The following is a 21,928-nucleotide window of genomic DNA, read 5'->3' on the forward strand; positions in this document are numbered from 1 at the left end:
AAAATCTGGTTTCAGGCTTACATGTTATAATCTGGCTTTTTTGTTGTTGTATAGTTTGTTTAAATAAATTCATGAAGGCAGAGTCCCCCTGTTAAAAATCTGAATAACTGCTGACCATCTTCAACAACCATGAAATTTACCCTGCATTTCTGGGACACGTAGACTGAATAATTAAAAGACAATGATGTAAGTGAATCATCAAACCTTCGAGTTCAGCTATTCTTTGGATAGAGGCTCGATCAGCGGGCTCACTTCCACCTCCCGCAGCCTCCTCGGGGGCAGGCGGTGCCACTGCCGAAGACTTCCTCAGCTCCTCCATCTGCCCCAGGAGATCCTGCTGGATTTGGTCTATCTGTGTTTGATGCTGCTCGGTCATTCGCCGCACCTCCGCCTGCTGTTTCTCCATCAGGTCACGAAGTTGGGCGCGCATCACATGCTTCTCTGCTTCCATCTTGGACTCCAGGCTCTCTCGTTCAACCTGTAGCCGTCGGAGCCGCTCGTTGAGCTCCTGTGGTTGAGGACAGTTCAGGATGTGACCAAAACAAGAAGACAGAAATCCTCATCACGACATTACAAAATATGATGTACACACAGGGGATGCAAGAGGACAGAGATGTTTAAAGTGATGAAATGTCTCTTCTGACCTTTATCTGTTGGTCCCTGCCGTCCACCTCCCCCTGAAGAACATCGATGACCTGGGTCTTACCCAGCAGCACCTCCTCTTTCTCATGGAGCTTCTGTTTTAGAGCCTTCAACAGCTGAGAGGACACAGTGAACATCTGTTACACCAACAAGCTGCTGCCTAAACACTAATACAGTCAGACTGATTTACTGAGACGAACTCCATCACATAGACTCTTGATAATTGTTGGAATGGATCACATGACTACTGCAGTGACTGGGCTGTGGCTCTGTTATGTTCCCTCTAGACCGAAATAAACGAGTGACATGCTGCTGCTTAAATAGCGGGTGGAGTCTTTACCTGCTCCAAGTCTGCACTGGCATCAGACTTTGCTGCTAGTTTGAAAAGCTCCTGCTCGTGCATCTGGTTGATCTCCATCAGCTGGTTGTCTTTCTGCAGAATGATGTCTTTGAACGTCTGGATCTGAAACAAAAAAGCGGGGCATCATAACAAACACTAGCATCTAACTCCACAGTAAAAGCCTCACTTCTGATCAGAATGATGTCGGTGTGACAGGCGAATGCTTTGAAAAACCTACGTTTTGTTTGTACATGGTCTCCTTCTGACTGTACTGCTCCTTCTCTGTGGCCAGCAGCTCTTTGAGGCTGTCGCTCTGCTCCTGCAGCAAACTGTAGCGCTCATCTGCTTCACCCACCTTCCTGGTCAGACTCTGCACCAGCAGCTGGAGCTCCTGCATCGCTCCACTGTCCTCCGCCGCCTGCGGGGAAACAGTACAAGTCAGCATCAGTGAGTGCTGTTACAATGTCCAAGAGTTTGCAAGAAATATAAATGTATGGCTTCTTTTCCAACTTGCTGCTGCAGTTGATTTGAATTTGTTTACAGTGGCAAATGGCAGAGAAAAGTGTTAATACACAATGTTCAAACCTTTGCAGGTGTCATGGGCTGATCTCCTGCCAACGCTGTCTGCAGGTGGACGATGTAAGCCTCTTTTTCTGCCAGTTTCCTGTCCTTCTCTGTTAGCATGCTGTCCATTTCCTCGCCTCGCTGACGCTGAAACTCCACCTCCTTCCGCTAGAATTAATTAGTAATAAAGCCAGTTAGAGAAATTAAGAGACAGCCACATTTTAAAACAGATTTCTGCCTCTCACAGGCGATTCACTGGGATAGAAAGGGCTTAATTAAATCTCACAAACAAGGCACAATATAAAGAAATGTTGTAACACATGTTTGCCGAAGGGCACCTTGCTCAGTGAAGTGTTATATTGCTCAGTTCCTGTCGTATACACAGAGAGAGAATGTTTGAACTTGTTATCTATCCATCAGCTAAATATACAAAACAGACCAGCAGATCTGTTAATAACTATAACTCCAGTCACTTTGATTTTAACACCATTTATAGAGACAGGGATGGACAATTAATCATTAAATTAGGATTGTGACGAAATATGACAGGTGCATTAACACTACAACTGCTTTATTGGAAAACATTCATTTAAGCTTCTGGGATTTGTCAACAGCATGTAAAAACTAAGGTGTTGACGGTTAATTCAACTTTTGATAAAATCTATTTATTTGTCAGATACCCAGAAGTCTCTGAACAATACTGTGACAGTGACATCAGATTCATCAATACACATTTACAGTACAGTATATTGTCCGTTCTCACAGTGACACTCAAAATACATGTCCAACAAACACAGCAGAGTAATGCTTGTTTGAGGCCAAAACATCTGTGAATAATTTTGTACCAGTAACCAAAAAACAGATCAACTGTCAGATCATGAGGAGGACGACTCCATCTCATGTGTCTGTAACTGGGAGACGGGGACAAACTTTACCTTGTTTGCCAGTTCCTCGTCTCTCTGAGCAAGCTGCTGTTCCAGTTCCTCAACTTTCTTCTTTAGCAGGACGATCTTACCCCGACTGGCCTGCTCCCCTCCTCCTTCTGATGACCCCTACAGGGAAACACCAGGACAGTGTTGGAAATATCCAATGACACATTTCGGACAACTTTTTTCCAGAAGAGCAGATACATGACTCAAATGTAGTTCTTATATTCTGAGTCTGCAGTTTTTTAAAAGTGGGGACCCACTGTATTGGTCATTAAGGACAATGGTAAATATGTTACAGAGACTTTTTAGTGAAGCTTTTGTGTCACTAGATCTGAAAGATACTGTAATTAAACAATATATGGATAATGTCAGACACACAGGGGTGAGTTTTAGGAAACTTATCTAACCATACCAGTGTGAATGTGTGTGCTTGTACCTTTTTGCCATGCGTTGGCGTGCCCTGTCCTCCCTGCTGTTTCTTCAGCTCCTCCAGCTGTGTCGTGAGCGATGTCACCTTGGCCTTGTTCTGAAGACGCAGCTTTGACAGTTTGGCCTCACACGCCTCCTTCTCCACCTGAGTCACAGACAATTTGTTACATCAATTCAAATTCTGTTCTTCTCTTTTGCCAGAACAGTGGTGTTTGCAGTCTGAAATATACTCTTGCATACTAGCTGCTCCTCCTTCATACATCCATGGCTGCCTGCTATAGTAATATTACTATTGTTAGCTAGCAAGCCCATTATTCTCAGTCTGTTCGTTATGTACGTCATGGCACTGAGGCACTGAGGCAGACGCTGATGGAGGAAGAGGAGAAGAGAAGCCGGGTAAGCGACTGGACAAGGGAAAATCTTGGACTGGCTTTTACTCGATAACTCAGAGGGAAGACAGGAATGAAGACAGACCCTGAACTCAACAACTTGTTGCTGAACTAGTGAGTAATGTGTCTGCCAGTTACATAGGCTTGGTTGTCTTTTCCTGTTACGTAGGCTTCAGCTTGTAAATAAAGGTTGTGTGCTGTCCGTGAGTGGTGCGCCTGTTATTTACCTGAGTACCATTAAAGGTAATTACACTCCACAACTGCAATGAGGCCAAAACATCTACTGTGTTGTGGCAGAGCTCTAATCTCACATTCCTGTCTTTATCACTATGCAATGACAGACTTTGACTTGGAAGTTTAATAGTTAACTCTATCAGGGATTTAAAAAAATGGTCTCAGTCAGTGATTAACTGTAAATAACAAGCCCTGACCTTCAGCATTAAAAGCCATATTAGAAAAACACATGTGACCACCAACTGTGCTTGGATCAGTCAGACACAGATCCCTGTCACACACACCTCAGAGCTCACACTGCTGTGAGCAGTGCAGGGGAAATTATATTTAAATATCCAAAATTATACCACATGGAACTATCAGGTCACTATTGTAAACAGTGAGTAGGAGTGTAAGGAATGTAAAAAGCAGTTCTAGGTTTGATGCCAATATAACAACAATGGAGTTTCTTATGGATAATATGCAACTACAAAATAAAAGACACCGATGAACTGAAAACAAAAGCAGGCTTTTTTTTGTTTCATGGTTTAGATAATGAAAAGATAATAAAGTGTCCGCAGATCTTAAGTGTCTCACAGACAAATTTCAATCCTTCATATGTCTGTCGAAAAGAACAAAACACTCATCGTCTCTAACCGGAGACATAATGAACCTAATCGAAGTCCAGGTTCTTGGATAGGATAAAATCATTTAGTTTATTATTATTAGTTTATTATCACAGGACAGTGTACAATACCATTAATCAATTTTAGAACAATGAAGAGATGGTTGTACCAGATTTAGCCACTAGGGCTAATTTCCATCTGTAGTCCCAAAATAAAACTCACAATACAAATCACAATAAAATACAGATCGCAGAAAAATACAGATCACAGTAAAATACAGGAGAAACCCAAGACATAGGTGAACTCTTGGACGGCACAGAGGCAACACACACACCGCCGCACAAGTAGCCACGTGGACAACAGGGGGACAACATTGAAAACACAGACATACATCTCCTCATTCAGAGTGGAGGAACACAGAACACCAAAAAAGAAATTGTAGACAAAGTGCAAAGTGCTTATAGCAGCAAGATGTTGATTGTCGTACACTGTATGTGTGGTGGACATATCAGTACAGTAGCACAAATGATTTGTTCGCTATGGAGCGGCTGTTTAGCGGCACCATTTGGAGAGGTAAAAACTCCCAGCAGTGGGCGGGGGAAACCTGGAGCACGCAGAGTGCTAAGATAACGCACGGTGGAAACAGCTCCACGGCCGAGTCGGGGAAGACAGGTCGGAAAACGAAGACCCTGACAGTCCCAGCCACAGATAAAGGGAGATGATTCCATGGAGTAACATGAGGTCTCAACACACATACTAGATACTACTATAGTAGTACTGCAAGGAGGGGAAACTCAATGATCCACCACTGCTGCCCTGATGAACAGGACAGGAGAGTCTAGCGATCAAACACCTGAGCAGCAAACCCAGAGCGAACAGAGGAACAGACAGAACAGGTCGGATGCAAGAGCTTTGAGAAACGTATCCTCACCTTAAGTTGTTCATCTTTGGTGCGAAGTGTTGCATCCTTTTCGCGGATCATCTCCTTCAGCTGAGTGACAAGTTGCTCGGTTTGTGTAAGCCGCTCTGCCATTTCCTCCACAGCGACCTCTCCTGCAACGCCAGCAGCACGTTGGGGAGAGCCCGGCCCCTGAGGAGAGACAGACATCTATGATACACAGTTTGCTGTTCTTAATTATTAAGGAGCCAGTTACCAAACTTCAGGTGAACAAATCAACAGCTGAGTCTCAGATAAAGATCTTGGGATTATGGTTGTGCGTATAGCCTCCAAAATAGCAACCAATAAAAACAAAAAGCCTCTCAATGAGAAATTGTTCAAGTTTAAGTAGGGAGAGACACTGAAGCTGCATCATGTCCCAGTCTCCACAGCTCTGAAATAAAGTTGTGATGGTAACTCTAACCCTTGTAACATAAACGACAGAAACTCTGAGGCTCAGGTGTCATATCTTATTATATTTCTATCTATGATCAAAACAAGCAAGGTCAACTGTTACTCTATGACTGCAATTCATAACATGTGGGCAAATAATGTGTAGAATCACGAGGTGAAATAATCCCTAACACCACTAGCAGTGAAGACATTCACACAACAATAGTCGGCTTATGGAAATTTTAGTTTTTGTTTGTTTAGTTTTGTTTCATCCGGTGTTTGTGTCAGTCCAATAGAAGGAGCGGGCTCATCAGTGGAGAGGAATTCAGAAGAACAGAGATGAGGTGCAGGTGAAGGGCGTGAAAAACGCTGCTCTGAGTCAAATGGTTGTGAATAGTTTGAGCAGTTTTATTGCATTCATAATAAGCAAGCAAGCATCTCTTAAAAATTAAGGATAGCATGTAGGCAGCCGAGTAAGTGTAGACTGAGGGGACAGAGGGGTTTAAGCTGGTGCAGTGGTTCCCCCCTAACAGGAAGTGTGAGCTCCGGTCGTCTGAGTCAAAGCCCTGTGCTCAGCAGTCTACCTAATTCCAGTTTATCTGGACATGAAACACACTGCAAAGCTTCCACTGGGTTTCCTTTGAGCTAATTAAGTTGTTAATACTGACCAAAGTCAATGGCCACTCAGGGGCACTCATTTTAATTCAAAACAAATTCATGAATATTACAGCAACAAACGGTTCACAGGAAACAAGTTGTGAGACAAATAGCACAATCCCAGTCACCAGACACTGCTTACAATGCCACTATACACAATGGAAAGAAGAGCACATGTATACTTACTCCAGAGCCAGGCTCTCCCTCTTCACTGGAAAACCACTTCAGCATGGTTTCAGTTTGGACCTGATACACACACAAACAAAGGCATTTACATTATTCAGAACCTAGAAATTATTACTGGTGGTGTTGATATAGGACAGCTCATCACAAATTTATTATCAGAGTCAACTCTGCCTTAATTTTAATCCTCTCCATCGTTACAACATGACTACCCCAGCAATCCAAGCCAAGACAGTTAAGAATCCATCCAAGAAAATCAAATGAAACACTAACTCCACGTTTTATTGATTACAACATCTGAATGATTTTTACACCCTGCAGAATAAGAATAGAATAAATTCAATGTATGCTAATTGTTAAGCATTAAAATGCAATTTCATTGTCTTTTAACAGTCTGAGATAACAAATATTAGTTTTAAGCCAACGAAGTATTGAGATAAATGAGCAGATCTGAGGATATGCACAACTATGCTCTCACTGTGTTCTTTCTTTCCTTAAAATATTCATGGTCATCCCAGCAGACAACAGGCTGAGAAGTGCAGGCTTACAGGTCACTTCATCTGACAAACTGAGAAAGCAGGCCACAGGTCTGCCAAGATAGTCAGGTGATGGCTGGGAGAGTCCAACCTAATCATAAAGGCCTCTTCATGTTTCAGCAGGGGACAGCTCAGTTTCAACTGCAGACAAGAGGCACAACTTTGTTTACAAGTAGCCCGTCAGGTCTTACAGGATTAATTTGGACAAGATTTTGGAGCCTGACATGTGATTAGTCCATTGAGGTTGCATGATCAACCAGATTCATTCAGCCTGCTGCACAGTCCAGCACACGTGACGCAGAAGAAAAATCAGGTCAAACTGGTTCTGTCACGCATACCACAGCAGGACCCTGCACGAGCACAGTGGCTTCCTGGTACCTTTAATGAATGTCGGGATCACAAGCATCAAGCTCGTTGACAGGCGAACTGTGCCAAAGAAACTTTATCCGACTGTGACAGGGGGTTTGTTATCAAATCCTCCACTCTGAGAAATGTTACACTGAGATGTTAGTATACATTTCAAGGTTCAACACAGAGCACAATGAAATAGCCTATACTGCAGAGAGATGCTAACGCTATACTAAACATGCAGCTATCTTTAAGTCTCATTCTGCTGATGATAATCACAGCTTTAAAAAATGAAATAAGGAAAGACATATCAAATAGTCCTGGGCTGGAGACCATTCCCATCTCAAACACAGCGTTTCTTACACTCTGGTTCATTTAAAGTTGTGTGCAGGTCGCCGAGGAATTGACACTGGCTAAATTTACCAGCCTCTATTCACACCAGTTGGACACCAACAATTGACACAAAAAGGCCTCACACTTGTACCAAGACAAGGCCTCGGGAGCCGGGGTGGGCGTCGGCAGGTCCACCGGCTATTTTAATAAACTGCAGTTATGGCTAACGATGATCCTGCTAGCTAACTTTATCTTGCCAGCTATGTAGCTACCTGCTAACGTAGCTAGCGCTGACCTGTATCTTAGCTATTCACTTGATAAATTAGCTCGCAACCAGTAAAATAATACTTTTGAGTGTTTACCGGATTCACAACTTCACGAAGAATCCACCTGACATCTCGGCACGTCGACAAAAGTCCCGTAGAATTACATTTTATTCCACTTGACGACGAAATTGCAAACGGGACAGAGATGCATCCGTCACGTTTGTCAACAGAAAACCGAAAGGAACTGCGCATGCGCAAACATATCAAACTGACCGATAAGACTGTCATCGGCTACGAAGCGATGAAATAATGTATGAAGGCCGTGATTGTGAGAAGAGCGGTTACTTGATGTAATCTTTATCTCATGGTGTTGACGTTGTTGTTTTCTTTTCTCCAGAACAGGTCCATTGTCCCGTCAAATGCGAATACAAGAGGACGAAAATACCAAGATCACTAACTGCATTTCATTTCCGTTTTCGTTCAAGCGGACTCCAGAGGACATCTCTGCCTCAAAAGGATGCACAGCTAGTTTGATTCAGCAAGAAGTCGCCAGTTTGATTTCACCTTATACCCAGGGGGCAAAGCAAAAAAACGGACACGGAGCGTTGTAAAAGCTTTGACACCAGAAATGATATCTAGGAACTTCAAGGATTAAAACCTGGGTGGACAACCCGGTCAACTAGCTGCTGGAAAGCTACAGGGGGCCAAAACCCCTTTCTGGGGTCATTTTGCTGGCGAAATGATGTAAATGCAAATATTTAGGTACTACAATGGCATAAATAGTCATACAACTGTAAAATTTGGCAGAGAGTATCTTGACACATAGGGGGAGGCATGAAAAAAACATTCTGGGGTTTGTTGCAACTCAATTTTAAGATATCACCCTCAACATCCCAAAAAATACCAAAAAAAGTACTGTTCGCCTGACAAATTCTCATGAAAATTATTATTTTTCAGCACTTTATGGAGAATATCTATGCTTAACATGTATATAGAAAAATTCCTTAAATCATAAGCTTCCATTTGAGTCCAAGATAGCCTTTCTATCTCAAAAGCTCCACTTGCTGTGGCCAACGGTCTTCTCTATCTATCTGTTCACTTTGGGGAGACCAGAAATAGAATGGTTTCTGATCAGGCCAGTTAACATGTAGTTTTTCACAATAGGTGTTGCATTGTTTGGAGACAGCCTGTAGCTTTCCAGTAGCTAGTAGAAAGGCTATCTTGGACTCAAATGGAAGCTTATGAATTAAGGAATTTTTCTATATACATGTTAAGCATAGATATTCTCCATAAAGTGCTGAAAAATAATAATTTTCATGAGAATTTGTCAGGCGAACAGTACTTTTTTTGGTCTTTTTTGGGATGTTGAGGGTGATATCTTAAAATTGAGTTGCAACAAACCCCAGAATGTTTTTTTCATGCCTCCCCCTATGTGTCAAGATACTCTCTGCCAAATTTTATAGTTGTATGACTATTTATGCCATTGTAGTACCTAAATATTTGCATTTACATCATTTCGCCAGCAAAATGACCCCAGAAAGGGGTTTTGGCCCCCTGTAGCTTTCCAGCAGCTAGTTGACCGGGTTGTCCACCCAGGTTTTAATCCTTGAAGTTCCTAGATATCATTTCTGGTGTCAAACCTTTTACAACGCTCCGTGTCCGTTTTTCAAAAAACTGGGATTTTGCCCCCTGGGTATTATAGCATATTGTGAAAATACAAAGTTGTATTGTTTCCTCCTGAATACCGTATTTCATGGAAACTGAATTGGTTTAAAATATTATTATTTGAAGCAATGGAGTAGCCTACACATTTTAATAGCCTATTATTTACAATAACAACGCTCAATGCAGATTATCTTTTAAAATAACAGACCCCCTCTCGTTAAAAAAAAAAGAAGACTGTAAATTAGTCAGCTACAGTTACAAGCTATTTTCCCCAAAAAGTAATTAATCAAATTACTTTACAAATAACTGTAAAGTAGGTAGGCTATGTTGCTTTGGAAAGTAACGCTGCATCACTGTTTTCCATCTGTTCTTTATATAATCCTCTGTGGTTTCACATAGGCTACAGTAACAAGTCAATTAGAATTGAGATAGTTGTAATTGTGTTACTTATTTTGAAAAAGTAATTAGTTACACTACTTGTTGCTGCAAAAAGTAGTGGAATTAGCAATGCATTAGGGTAGAGCGGGGTACGCCCCTCTCCGCCCCCCTCTCCATTTTCTCCAAAACCACTGGCCCGATTTCAACCAAACCTTCTGCGTTGGACTCCCTTTGGACCCCCAGATGATATCCGAGTTGGGAATTTTTTTTTTTTTTTTTTTAAGTATATTTTTTGGCGTTTTTGCCTTTATTTGATAGCACCGTGAGATAGAAAGGGGGAGGCAGAGAGAGGGTAGTCTAGGGGGGGCGTCTTCCCCAGGCCCTGGGGTAAGATGCCCCTTTTCAAGATTTTACATTTTGTTTTATAATAACAAAGTTGTAGTCTGGTGTGATTTGATTACCCTCTAAATGTGTTAACTAGGCATACATCTTGTACATATTATGTTGACATTCAAATTATTTATATTTTCAGAGAAAATGGACATTGTTCTTAAGGGGGGCAACTTACCCCGCTCTACCCTACTTGTTGTTTTACTCCCAACACTGGAAGTTTAAGTACATGTACGCTTGAGAGTTGATTTCTATAGTAAACTTGAACTCTCACTCAGAGAAAAAGTTTCACTTAAGCAACAAGTGAATGATGCTGTAGAGTCCGTTGACCAGAACATGTTGTTATTGGTAAGATTAGCCTAAATGTGTGCTTTACCTGCTACGATAAGTCAGAATTCACAGTCCAGAGAAGTTTTGTTAGACCTCTCACACTGATGCTAATATATTATTGGGATCCCTGATTGGAAATCAAAGTTGACCCATTTAAATTATTTGGAAGATTCAACACTGAAGAAGTTGTGTTGCAGACACAGTAGGCCTACTGTGCAGCCTATTTCATATGTGCGCAAGGGCAACAATCTGAGCACTATGGAGGAAGAGAATGACATGGAGTGCAAACACAAAACATGTGTGACAGTTGAGGTTCCTGTCACTATGCCTCCAATTGATCATGTGCCCTGGCTACCCTTTGGGTGACTGGCAAGCGCGCATGACTCTTACCCGGGAGGTGTGGGTTCAATCCCCGCCCGGGCCCTCTTCACCTTGCCACATTCTGGCGTTGTTGGCAGGATCCATGTAGTACTAGTGGTGGGTCCATGGATTCCTAATGTGTGGCAGCCTGCGCGGAAGCACGAGGACGTGCTTGTGAAAAGAGGGGGAGAGATGTGACAGTTGAGGTTCCTGTCACTATGCCTCCAATTGATCATGTGCCCTGGCTACTTGTCCAAGGGGATGTCCCTTTGGGTGACTGGCAAGCGCGCATGACTCTTACCCGGGAGGTGTGGGTTCAATCCCCGCCCGGGCCCTCTTCACCTTGCCACACATGTATGTAAACCTGTTGGAAAAACAAGTTGCATACTTGGTTTGTTTGTTCTGTGGCAGAGACTCATACTCAGAAGTGTTGACTGAATTGCAAAAATGTAAGAAAGTTGCATCTTGTACTGTATTTCAAGAACATTTGAAAATATTTTTTTTAATGTCCACCTGACTTGTATGAGGTTAATTAATATAAAGACTGAGTCCTCTGTCAAAAGCTGTGAGGAACAGACAAAATTCACATTTTTTCCCTTAACCATTTAAAGGCAGACTCCAAACAATTTATTGTCAAAAACAAATTGATTATACAGAGAATCCCTTTAATACAGGACGGTCATATACAGTTGATCCCCACTACTGAAATCTATGTTTCCAGGTATGATCACTGCAGTAGGATGTTCATAACCTGGTTTATGTTTTGCTGTAAGGCCATCAGGCAGGTTGGGTTGGGTAGATTGTCCTCAGAAGAACCTCAGTGGATCAACAGTTTTACCACGACCACGTTCAGGCAGGATTTTGACGTCAGCTGGGCTTTAATCTCTCTGGGAGCTGGGTGGTAACCTTTTGTCTGGATTGATCAATCCCCCCATCTCTGCAGTCAAGGAGCTGATAGATTTGCTGTTCACAAACAAATTGATTTGAGCTCAGATGTTGGTCTATCAGATTTTTTTCCTAAAACCAGTGTGGAGTAGTTTTGTCAGAGTTAAGGGGGCAGAAATATTGAAGAGCAAAGGTTATTATGTTGAGGGATTTAGAGACGATCACTGAAAAGTCAATTGGATTTGTCCACAGGTTACCTGGAAATAGCCCACACACTGTTTTCTACTGACAGCACAAGCCATGGGTGCTTGGCTTGCGCACAGGGATGAATGTGCTTGACCACCTCTACAAGGATTTTTAATTATTTTACAAGCTTTTTTCTATTACTGAATTATCATGGGTCAAGTACAGGGTGTCGAAGATAAGGAAGTGACTCTTCAACACATTCAGGAACTCTACCGTAAATTTACAAGCGAGTGTCCGAGTGGAAATCTGCACTTACATGAATTCAAGAAAATCTTTGGTATCACCAGCAGCTCCACAGAAGAAGAAACTGCTTACATGGAAAATGTGTTTCGATCCTTTGACATAAATCAGGTAATGTAACAAGACAGTGATGTGTTGTTAGACATATAATAGAAATACTAGCCTGCTGTATAATTAAAAGTGGAAATGGCAGAGAAGCTAGAATTCAAAAGGTACATTTAGTAAAGTTAACTTTATTTTGATAATCAGAATGAATATTTGTCAGTGTTTTCATTATGTCGGTTGTTCATTATTCATTCATTAACCTTTATTTAACCAGGCAAAAGTTGCTAAGAATAAATTCTTATTGTTGCTGGGAGGCAGCTGGGACTGACTGATCCATCCATTGTGCTGCTTTCCTCTTAGGATGGTAAAATAGACTTCATGGAGTATGTGGCTGCAGTGCATCTCGTTCTTCGCGGAAAACTAGAGGACAAACTGAAATGGTCTTTTAAAGTTTACGACAGAGATGGAAATGGCTGTCTGGACCGACAGGAAGTAAGACAAGTTGTCAAAGTAAGTGTTCAGTTCCATTAATAAATCACAATGATGTTTGCATAAGTGACTATTTTTTCAGGGTGGACCTCTAACTAGTAGATGACTTTCATGTGGACTATTTCATCTGAATGTTTCAAACTTTCCATAAATACTCCCTGAACTACAGGCACAAGTATGAGGGGTATTTGTCACAGTATTACCAGTGTGAACAGTTGAACAATTCATGTTTAAACTTGTAATCTGTAAATATAACACTCCTTCAACAAATGCAAAGCATTTCCTTTTATTTCATTTGCAAATATATGAAAACCTCTGCATGCCTATGCATTGTCTATTTCTGTGAGTTGAAAAAGAATAGGTGCGTCTCTGCTTTGCTTGCTCTTCCTTTTTCTTTTCTTTTTTTCACATAGTAAGTGTTGCATTGCAGGTGTCAGCACAACAGAATTAAACATGGCAAGTATCAGAATATGTTCTCTAAAACATGTAAACTGACATTTCTTTGTCTCTCTCCTCATCCTTTCAGATCATCTACAAGATAAAGAGGCACAATGATCCTAGCATCACAGTGAACATTGATGACATCTGTGACAGAATATTTGAACTGGTGGACAAGAATAATGACAGTAAGTGCCAGGATGATTTATATTTGATACAGATAGGTGGATACATTATAAACCTACTGTCATAAGTTCTTTAATTTGTGTATCACTGTGTGTCTCTTGTGAACTGTCCAGGTCAGATTTCTTTGGAGGAATTTATTGAGGGGGCTGAAAAGGACCCATGGGTTCTGGACCAGCTGAAACTGGACATTGGGCCCTGTGATTGGTACATTGGACAACAGAAGATTAATGAGAAATAATCACACAATTAACTGGATGCATAGCTTGCTAGATTGATAGATAACCTGCATCAGTTGATCTGGGAGAGAGATCTGGGATGCGGGATAATCTCAGCCACCATCAGACCGTGTGGAAGTACAGCCTAATGTCTAAAAATCTTCAGGTGTTACAGAGTGCAGTGAAAAGAGCTGTTGATCACTCAAGATGGACAACCGAGTCAATGCACAAGAGCCTAAAAAACAACCATTAGCCCATGATTGCATCGTGACCAGCAGCGGTCACCAACCTTCTTCATTCAAATATCCCTAAGCTCGTCCTGAGTGAAATTAAATATCCATCTGTTGTAACGTCCAGAAAAAAAGACTCAGACAGGGTTCACAACCTGAGGCCTCTTCATTCGGTTTAACTATAACATGTGTGTATAACAAGTGTTTCGGTCCAGTTTTTTGCACTGTAAGTAGAATCTGAGAGACACAGCTTCTTGTTTTAACAATTTCACAACACATTACACTTTTAAGTCTCACTAAATATTTAATTTCATTCATTCCACAGAAAATAAAGACAAATGGTTTATTTTTGTGAGGAAAACCAATTTGTTCATGTTAGACAACAAAGTCTTCACATTTGCAGTGAGCAAATGATACTAAGTCGCACTGATAACTACTCTACTTCTACACTGAAGCTTGCAGATCATGCTCACATTTTCCCCCCAGTAGCACTTTTTTTTGGAAAGTACAACTATGACAATGCACACAACAGCAAAACTCTCAGATCAGTTAGTATGTTTTCTACTTCTGTTGTGGAACCTGCTTCATTACGGTTGGCAAAAACTGTATTTGTTTATTTGTTTATTATGATTACATTTTCTATTCTTGCCTCCTTGTCTGTCGATGAAGCTGGCCGCAGCCTGCAGAAAGGGTGGAGTTACTGACTTTGACTTGACCATTGAAGGTTTAACTCCTCCTCATTTGGATTTCATTGGTTTAACAGACTTTTAAGCCTGCCTACATCTGATTTCAGTGGTTTGACTGTAGAATCTAAGTTTGAAGCTTATACCTACAGGGTAAATTCAACACGTTTCATATTTCATACTTTTAAACACTGTGTTGTATGACCTTGAAAATGAGGTGTTAACTACATGTGTAACTTCTTGATGGTATTGTAGCCTAGGCTACTTTTTATTCCACTGCATGTCTCATAGCTATTGTTAAACATAAGTTTTTAGATGATTACTTTTTGAATGTTTATCCACGCCCAAATTTCTCAGTTAAAACAATGAAATCACAATGGGTGGGGCTACATGCTTAAATTTGAACCTTGCCCTGTTCTGCAGGCTGCAGCCAAGGATTATTTGTATGCAGTCGACAAGTAAACACTTGCATGTGTTTTCATAAGCTGCAGTGTACTGAGCCCTCAGGGCCACCATAGTCTGCCACTGCTGTTTAAAATCTTGTTGACAGAACCTGTAAACAGTCTCTATTTCAGTGTTTGAACCTCTGCCTCAAACTACCTGAACTATCTAAGGGTTAAATGTTTAGGAGGCCAACTGACAAACACTGTGTTGCTCACTCGTGCAGACTGAAGCAGCCTTACCACTGTGTGCCTGGTTTAAAACCCAGATACATGTCTTCTTTTTGAATCTGAGCTATTGTTTTGATAGATTGTCTGAATACATGATTAGTGAAGTAGCACAAATGTGAGGAGAGGATAACTGCAGAAGTAGGTGAGTTCGACCAGGAATTTATTCAGCCATGCAAATTAGTCTTTTTGTCAGTAATAGTTTATCTCTTCAGCCACATGGTAGCTTTTTTTTTTGTCTAAAAGCCCTGTGGATCATCAGCTAATGCATTGTAAAAGGTTTATGTTTGAAATAAACAAGAGTATACCGATGTGTATTCTTATTTTATTCCTCTCTATTATCACATACTTTATTCCAGAATACAAACAAACAACAACTCTGAAGTATGGAGGCTTCATGGGACCTTCTACAATATTGCTTTAACCCGACTTTCTATTCTTGGTCTGTAAGACTCTTTAAGCAGAATAATATCCTTGAGTCTCACAGTGAGACCAATGAGAGCCACACATACTGTGAGGCAAAGAGCCTTAGTGAGAAAGGTTAAATCCATATGCCAAGGTCCTACGGGGTCTGGTGACTGCAATGTGCGCATGTGCACCTCACTGAGCTTCAAATGCATCATTATTGCTAAGTTTGCTTCTGGTAACAATCCAGTGAGTAAAATGCAGAGTGAATGAATGGGTTAGACACCTAGCAAAATTAACTGAGCTGAGGCTGTCATCCTGCATCATTGACGATGATTGTTTCTGACACGACTAAGTGCAGTTTAAACAGAAATGTTAACTGTCTCAAGGCAGTCTTTCCCCATTATTTTTGTAAAATCTATTTAATGGTTTTTAATTTAAAATTATTGGCAGCAACACATAAAAAACATTATAATGATTACCATTAACCATTCATCTTATCTGAAACAGACCCTCTTTGTTTGACATGTTAAATCAGCTATTTTCTAGATGACATCTCTTATTCCTCCAACTACATGTCAAATGTTGGTGTGGCCTCTCAGATTTCCATAATTGTAACATTACTGATTATTAGTACGATTTATCTTGAGGCCCTCTTTTTAATGTGTTTTTAAGTATTTTGTTGACACATTATTAAATACTCATTACAGTAAGTTTCAAGAATGTATTTTGTTTATATTGGCTCTGTTACATGCCCACATTTCCAGTGGTGATCTTTAAGGAACTGAGAATCATCTATTTGTGTAATTTTGCAAAACTGTGACAGAGTCTGTTTCCCTCTGTGACTGGGTCAGAAAAGGATTATATTCAGGTTAAGGTGGAGGGAAACAGACCATAACACAACGCCAGCAGCTTCACACCTTTGGACAGGTCATATTTCATGAGTTTGACAAATTATGAGACACAAATCAAACGATAAGAGCTCAATATGAAACACTAGAGTTCCAACATGTGACTAATGTCTTACAAGATCAAATTTGAACTTGCATCAAATATAAAACATCCAGATAACATAATCAGCTCTTTGTCTCAGGCTGCAGTCTGCATGCAGTGAATGCTCTGTGCACTTCTTCTGCCCTCTATCCCTCACCCTGAACAAATAATTACTGCCTGAAACCAGTGGCATCACCAATACAGAGAATTATCACAATAGTCATGATACAGTAATGACTTTGAAATGTGGGTGGGCTGCAGTCTATTTCACTTTGTGTATTGACAATATAGACATAGACAAACTGATGAGCCTCAGGCAGCCTTGACCAGAGACGAAGGGTTGCAGGGGTGATGTTTTCATTCTGGCGCCGCCTTGTGGCACAATCAACAACGTTAAGTTGACAGAAATTGAAAAAAAAAAAACCCCACAAAATGTTTATGTAAAAATATGTTTTAATAACAAAATAAATGGGTATCTGAAGCGAATACAACACAAGTTTCCCCTCAAATGCAACATTTTTCTTCTCCTCAGGCTTGTACAAAAAAAGAAAAAAACAGACAAAAAAAACAGGTAAAATTACATTATGTACAATGTTTTAACAAACTGTGTCACGGTTCTCCTCATTTTCGGATGTATAGGCAGCAAATACTCTCTTGTGAACCAGCTGTTCAGCATTTGCCCAGTACTGAGTGAGTGACAGACACGGTTGGAGATGAGCTGGTGAAGGAAGTGAAGTGGAACATGTAGAGGTCGAAGAGCCAGAGATTCATCACAGGTTTGTGACAGAGGGGTGAATGTAGGCATTTCAAACAAAACTGATGCTGCACTGTCTGAGCTCTGTGTGACTGTACGTTCAGACCGAAAGCAGCATAAATGTCCAAGTGACAGGAAGTCTGTCACTTTCCTACGGGAGTCTCCTGGCAGCAGGTCAGAGTATGGTAATAATTTCTGATGCAGCTCAACATCAAGCAACTAGTCCAAACTGTAGAAGTGCCAGGGAACACAACCATTTAAACTTTTGTATCCATTCCTTCTCTCTCCATCTGATATCTACACCTGTGACTGTTCAGTTTCTACTACAATGAATGCATCTCATATTCCTGCCAGTAGATGGCACCAGTTGATAAACAACACAGGAACAAACTGTTACCGTTGGATGTCCCTGGGAGTTACCATGGGTCAAGTTTTTTCAAATGTACTTACTATTGAAGTTTACAAGTAGCCATGTGAGTTAAGTGAGTATAGGCCTAACTATATGAAATGGCAATAAAACATTTTTGCCATTTTTTGTGGTGAAACATCAACAGAAAAAGTCACATACAGTACTGATGGTGAGAAAAATAAAGACAATACCAGCAGAGCCCACACAGGTGCACAGGGCGACCAGGGGCATAGGCGCTAAGGGCAAAATATGGAGTGGACCGTCCCGTGGCTACACAGAAGTGTTGCCTCTCTCTTCTGATGCAGCAGAGTGTGTCAGCAACATTTTTTTTTATCAATCATTGTTACACTGACAAAAACAGACTTTGCATTACATAAACAGCACAACTCCACCCCATCAGTCATAAGTTAACACAACATGATGAACTCTGCATCATGTCATGATATGATGTATGTGACTGATTACTGCAGGATATTTATTATATGCAAGACAGTAGCCGAGCTCTGCTTTGATGATTAGGCACACAAGGCAGGAAGCGCAAGCGCCAACATTGCCAGGGCCCTACGGGTGCAATCTGGTGCTTTTGATCCAGAAATAAAAGAAAGAATTCAATGTGGTGTAGCTTACCAGGATATGACCCCTGTTGCACACTGCTGACCTACTACAAAGATGACGGATGACATGAGTATTTGTTTTGCATGGCCTTTAAATAAAGTTTGCAAAACCCAGAGCTCCCAACAAACTTGCTAGCAGTTTTCTTCATGCTCACCCCTTTCGGTCTGACAGTACAGAAAGCAACTGAAGCCAGTTCAGGCATACAGTTTATTTAATTATGGTGGGATATTTGAACCCCCATGCTTACCTGATCATTCCTGGCTACTCTGCTGCTGCTTGCTGCTGTCATTTTTCAGGGAATGAATTCATTGAGACAGAGCCTGACACTATTGTGCTTCAGTCGTTCTGCAAATGTTTGTGCTCAATAAAAAAATACTGAAGTCAATCCAGAGTTGTCTGACTGAACTGTCAGTTATCACACATAATGTAACAACAGCTCACTGTTGTCGTTTTTGTTGTTGTTGTGGTGGTGGCACCAAGAAAAAAAAGAATGCTGACTTGAATCATACTGACTGGGCAAAAGGACCACGAGCTGGATTTACAAATTAGCACAATATGATGTTATCAAGATATATCATATACATTTTATGTCATACAATGACTACAACATATTAAACCAAGTTTTAAATTGTGTATGTCTAAATCACTGAGCAATAACTAGCTTATAACCAATTTTACCACATTGACGAATAAGAATAAAAAATGATTTGATTAATTTGATAATTTACAGTTGACTCTTTACTTATGGGTTATTTATTTGTTAACAAATGTATGGCTGTCATCTCTAAAGTAAAGATATGTGCATTAAAATGTGTTGAAATATACAATAGCTGACTGTACAGCTGTTTAACAACACACTCTATCTTTCGATAGAGACATGAACTTGCTGCCAAAACCGACCAGAACAGCAGAGGCTCGTACCTTTGGACCAGCCGTCCAACCAATGGCTGAGCTGCAGCCATGAAAAAGCACAGCGCTCTCCAGCTTCATGTCACAGGAAGCTCCACAAAGAGACGCAGGCAAAGCTTCAAACCCCATGAGGACAACACCTCACCGTCAGATGGGTGGCGACCCCACTGAGCCTCCCAGTCACGGTAGTTTCACACAGTTCTGGGTGACCCAGCCGGTGGCGTTGACGTCCAACTTGAGCAGGTTCATGACCCATTCATCCTTCTGTGCTCCCTCCATGAACTCAGATAAGGTTATCTGACCTGTGGGGACAAAACACCACCAGCACTGATGACTGCAAGGAATGATATGAAACACATTTAAATGAATCCAGTTTATATAGGGAAACTCATTAGCTTTAGACAGGAACAGTCAAAAAAATTGAAGGTACATTTATCTTCAAAAGCAGGATCTACTAATAATAATCCAGTTATGATCAGTTTCTTCTAACATTGATGATATTTGCAAAAATGTGCATTAGAGTAAAAGAGTTGTTGTTGTTTTTTCCAAAAATGTAGCCCTGAGGTTTGTCAAAGCTTGTGTGAGGCAGTATAACATATAAAAAATAAAGTTATGAATCTTAACTCCAAAAGTTTTGAATCAGAGCTAAATCTGGCATATTTACATTTTGTATGTTCATGAATATGTAGAGTCCCGTTACAAATAAACAAATAAATGAAATGAAAATGAAAAGTACATTGTTGGCTCCACCAACCGATAGATAGATAAGCAGAGGCATAAAGGGTGCATTAATTGTGAATAGTATTTTCCTTACAGACAAACAAAGACTCTAATGTACATGTGCAAACACATCAGCACATCAAAAACAGTCCATTAATCACACAAATGTGCACTTGTGACTAACGTACCGTCGTTGTTCTGGTCGACCAACTCAAAAATCCGGTCACAGATCTCAGATGGAGACATGCTGACGTCTCCCGTCTGGGCCTTGATTTTGTAAATTATCTGTGTGAGATGAACAAATGTGAGAAGTGTGTCTGGATATATCATCAACTTGTATGTGTCTGGTGAAACGAAATGTAAATGGTCATGTGAAAAAGAATTTCCCTAGAGGGACAATAAATGTCTAAAGTCTATAGTCTAAAGTCAACTTCAGGACCAATTTTAAGATTTTACTTGTTATTTTTAAAGCCCTTCTTGGCCCCCCTTCACATCTCTGATAGTTCTGTTAAAATATTTTTTCATAGCTTTTCCTTTTCAAGTTTTTCTCTGAGGGTTCTTTGTTTGTGTTATCCCTCTTTTATTCTATTTATTCTTATTCTTTGCTTTCTCAATTACATCTTTGTATTCTATTGAGAAGCAAATTGTTATGAAACACTCTGTAAAGCTGTCTTTGTATGTGCTTTACAAATGAAGTTCTTTTTATTATCACTATTATTATTGATGAGATTACTGATGTTGTTGTACTGACAGGTGATGGATGAACAGTATATTTATATAACATATACGTCTACAATAGAAACATCTACAAGTGTCAAGATATGAAATTGCTTCTATTGTAAATGTACTTGTTATATATTCATAAATAGATATACATATAGATGGATTGATTGTCTTGCATGTTTTAAATTTGACCTTATTCCTTGTCAGGTGAAGCAGATGATGGGCACTGAGGGCTAAATTTATGTCTCCTAGTTTAGAGGCTTACTGTAAAGTCTCCTAAAGAGGTCCAGAATAGCCTCAAGAGTGGAGACCACCCACTCCTTATCTAACAGAGTGAGGACCTGCTGTGACCCTAAGCCTCATCACTGGGACAGTAAAGTAATCTGTCTTGAGAGGATTTGTGTTATGAAACCTGGCTCTTTTGGTTAATTTCAGACCTGAGCTGAAAATACGACCATATGGACTTCATCTCTACAACTAAAACTTACTGTATAAGTAGTGAATAAAATTAAAGTTTTTTTCTCACCCTTATGAGCCGTTTCACCTCCTGCCTGTCCAGCTTGCCGTTGCCGTCCTTGTCGTACATCTTGAACGACCACTTGAGTCGATCCTCAAGATTCCCCCTGAAGATCAGGTGAAGTGCTGCCACATACTCGAGGAAGTCAAGTGTATTGTCCTGGAGGGAAACAAGGCAGAGATTGGGAGTTTGAACAAGAATCAACATCTACTGTACCATTAGAAGCTGCTGTTTTTTTTTTTTTTTACCTGGTTTGTATCAAAGGAGCGGAACACAGTCTCCACATAGAGGGACTCCTCCGCAGAGCTGCTTGCCACCCCGAAGATCCTCTTCAGCTCATGGAGGTGCAGGGAGCCGCTCGGGCACTCCTTCATGAACATGATGCACAGGTCCTGGATCTGAGCTAGGTCCATCTCCTCGTTGTGGCTCTCCTCTTGTCCCATGATCTCTGGTCACTGGTCACTGTGCTGAAGGTGTCGGTGAAGATGCTGGCTCCTCGTCTGCAGGTCACACTCTAGTCACATCCAAGAAGAGCTCTGCACCGGCGTCCTGTCACTCTCTGAGCCACGGAGAGGTCAGAGGTCGCTCAGATTAACTCCTTAATCACTTTATCTTTAGCTGTGAAGGTGTCGTCCAAGTAGGCTAGGTCT

General features: G+C 40.9%; 3 protein-coding genes across 6 annotated transcripts in view; 1 reads left to right on the forward strand and 2 right to left on the reverse strand.

Moving 5' to 3' along the window:
* Positions 1-8,020, reverse strand: part of LOC146990133 (uncharacterized) — a 35,808-nt gene extending 27,788 nt beyond the window's left edge. For 3 of the 4 annotated variants that reach the window (XM_085769312.1, XM_085769302.1, XM_085769291.1), the window contains exons 1-4: positions 1,221-1,397; positions 983-1,105; positions 645-758; positions 205-508 (exon numbers count right to left, since the gene is read on the reverse strand). In XM_085769312.1, coding sequence (XP_085625438.1) covers positions 205-508; positions 645-758; positions 983-1,105; positions 1,221-1,379 — 700 coding nt within the window. In that variant the 5' untranslated portion in view covers positions 1,380-1,397. Of the gene's footprint in view, positions 1-204; positions 509-644; positions 759-982; positions 1,106-1,220; positions 1,401-1,492; positions 1,499-1,567; positions 1,715-2,481; positions 2,599-2,911; positions 3,050-5,063; positions 5,223-6,305; positions 6,366-7,881 lie in introns of those variants that run through there. The other variant, XM_085769321.1, reaches the window with a different exon arrangement.
* Positions 8,021-11,919: 3,899 nt separating this feature from the next.
* Positions 11,920-13,826, forward strand: LOC146990134 (guanylyl cyclase-activating protein 2-like). The gene is made up of 4 exons (XM_085773133.1): positions 11,920-12,390; positions 12,685-12,834; positions 13,340-13,439; positions 13,551-13,826. The coding sequence occupies exons 1-4, from the start codon at positions 12,190-12,192 to the stop codon at positions 13,673-13,675; spliced, it is 576 nt and encodes a 191-aa protein (XP_085629259.1). The 5' UTR covers positions 11,920-12,189; the 3' UTR covers positions 13,676-13,826.
* Positions 13,827-18,907: 5,081 nt separating this feature from the next.
* Positions 18,908-21,791, reverse strand: guca1g (guanylate cyclase activator 1g). The gene is made up of 4 exons (XM_085773135.1): positions 21,527-21,791; positions 21,288-21,437; positions 20,227-20,323; positions 18,908-19,620 (listed from the first exon to the last, which is right to left on the reverse strand). Exons 1-4 carry the CDS (start codon positions 21,719-21,721, stop codon positions 19,499-19,501), a joined length of 564 nt encoding a protein of 187 aa, XP_085629261.1. The 5' UTR covers positions 21,722-21,791; the 3' UTR covers positions 18,908-19,498.
* Positions 21,792-21,928: the final 137 nt, after the last annotated feature.

This window comes from Trachurus japonicus, chromosome 3 (genome assembly GCF_045865225.1).
Source record: "Trachurus japonicus isolate A0001 chromosome 3, Traja_1.0".
Lineage (NCBI taxonomy): Eukaryota > Metazoa > Chordata > Actinopteri > Carangiformes > Carangidae > Trachurus > Trachurus japonicus.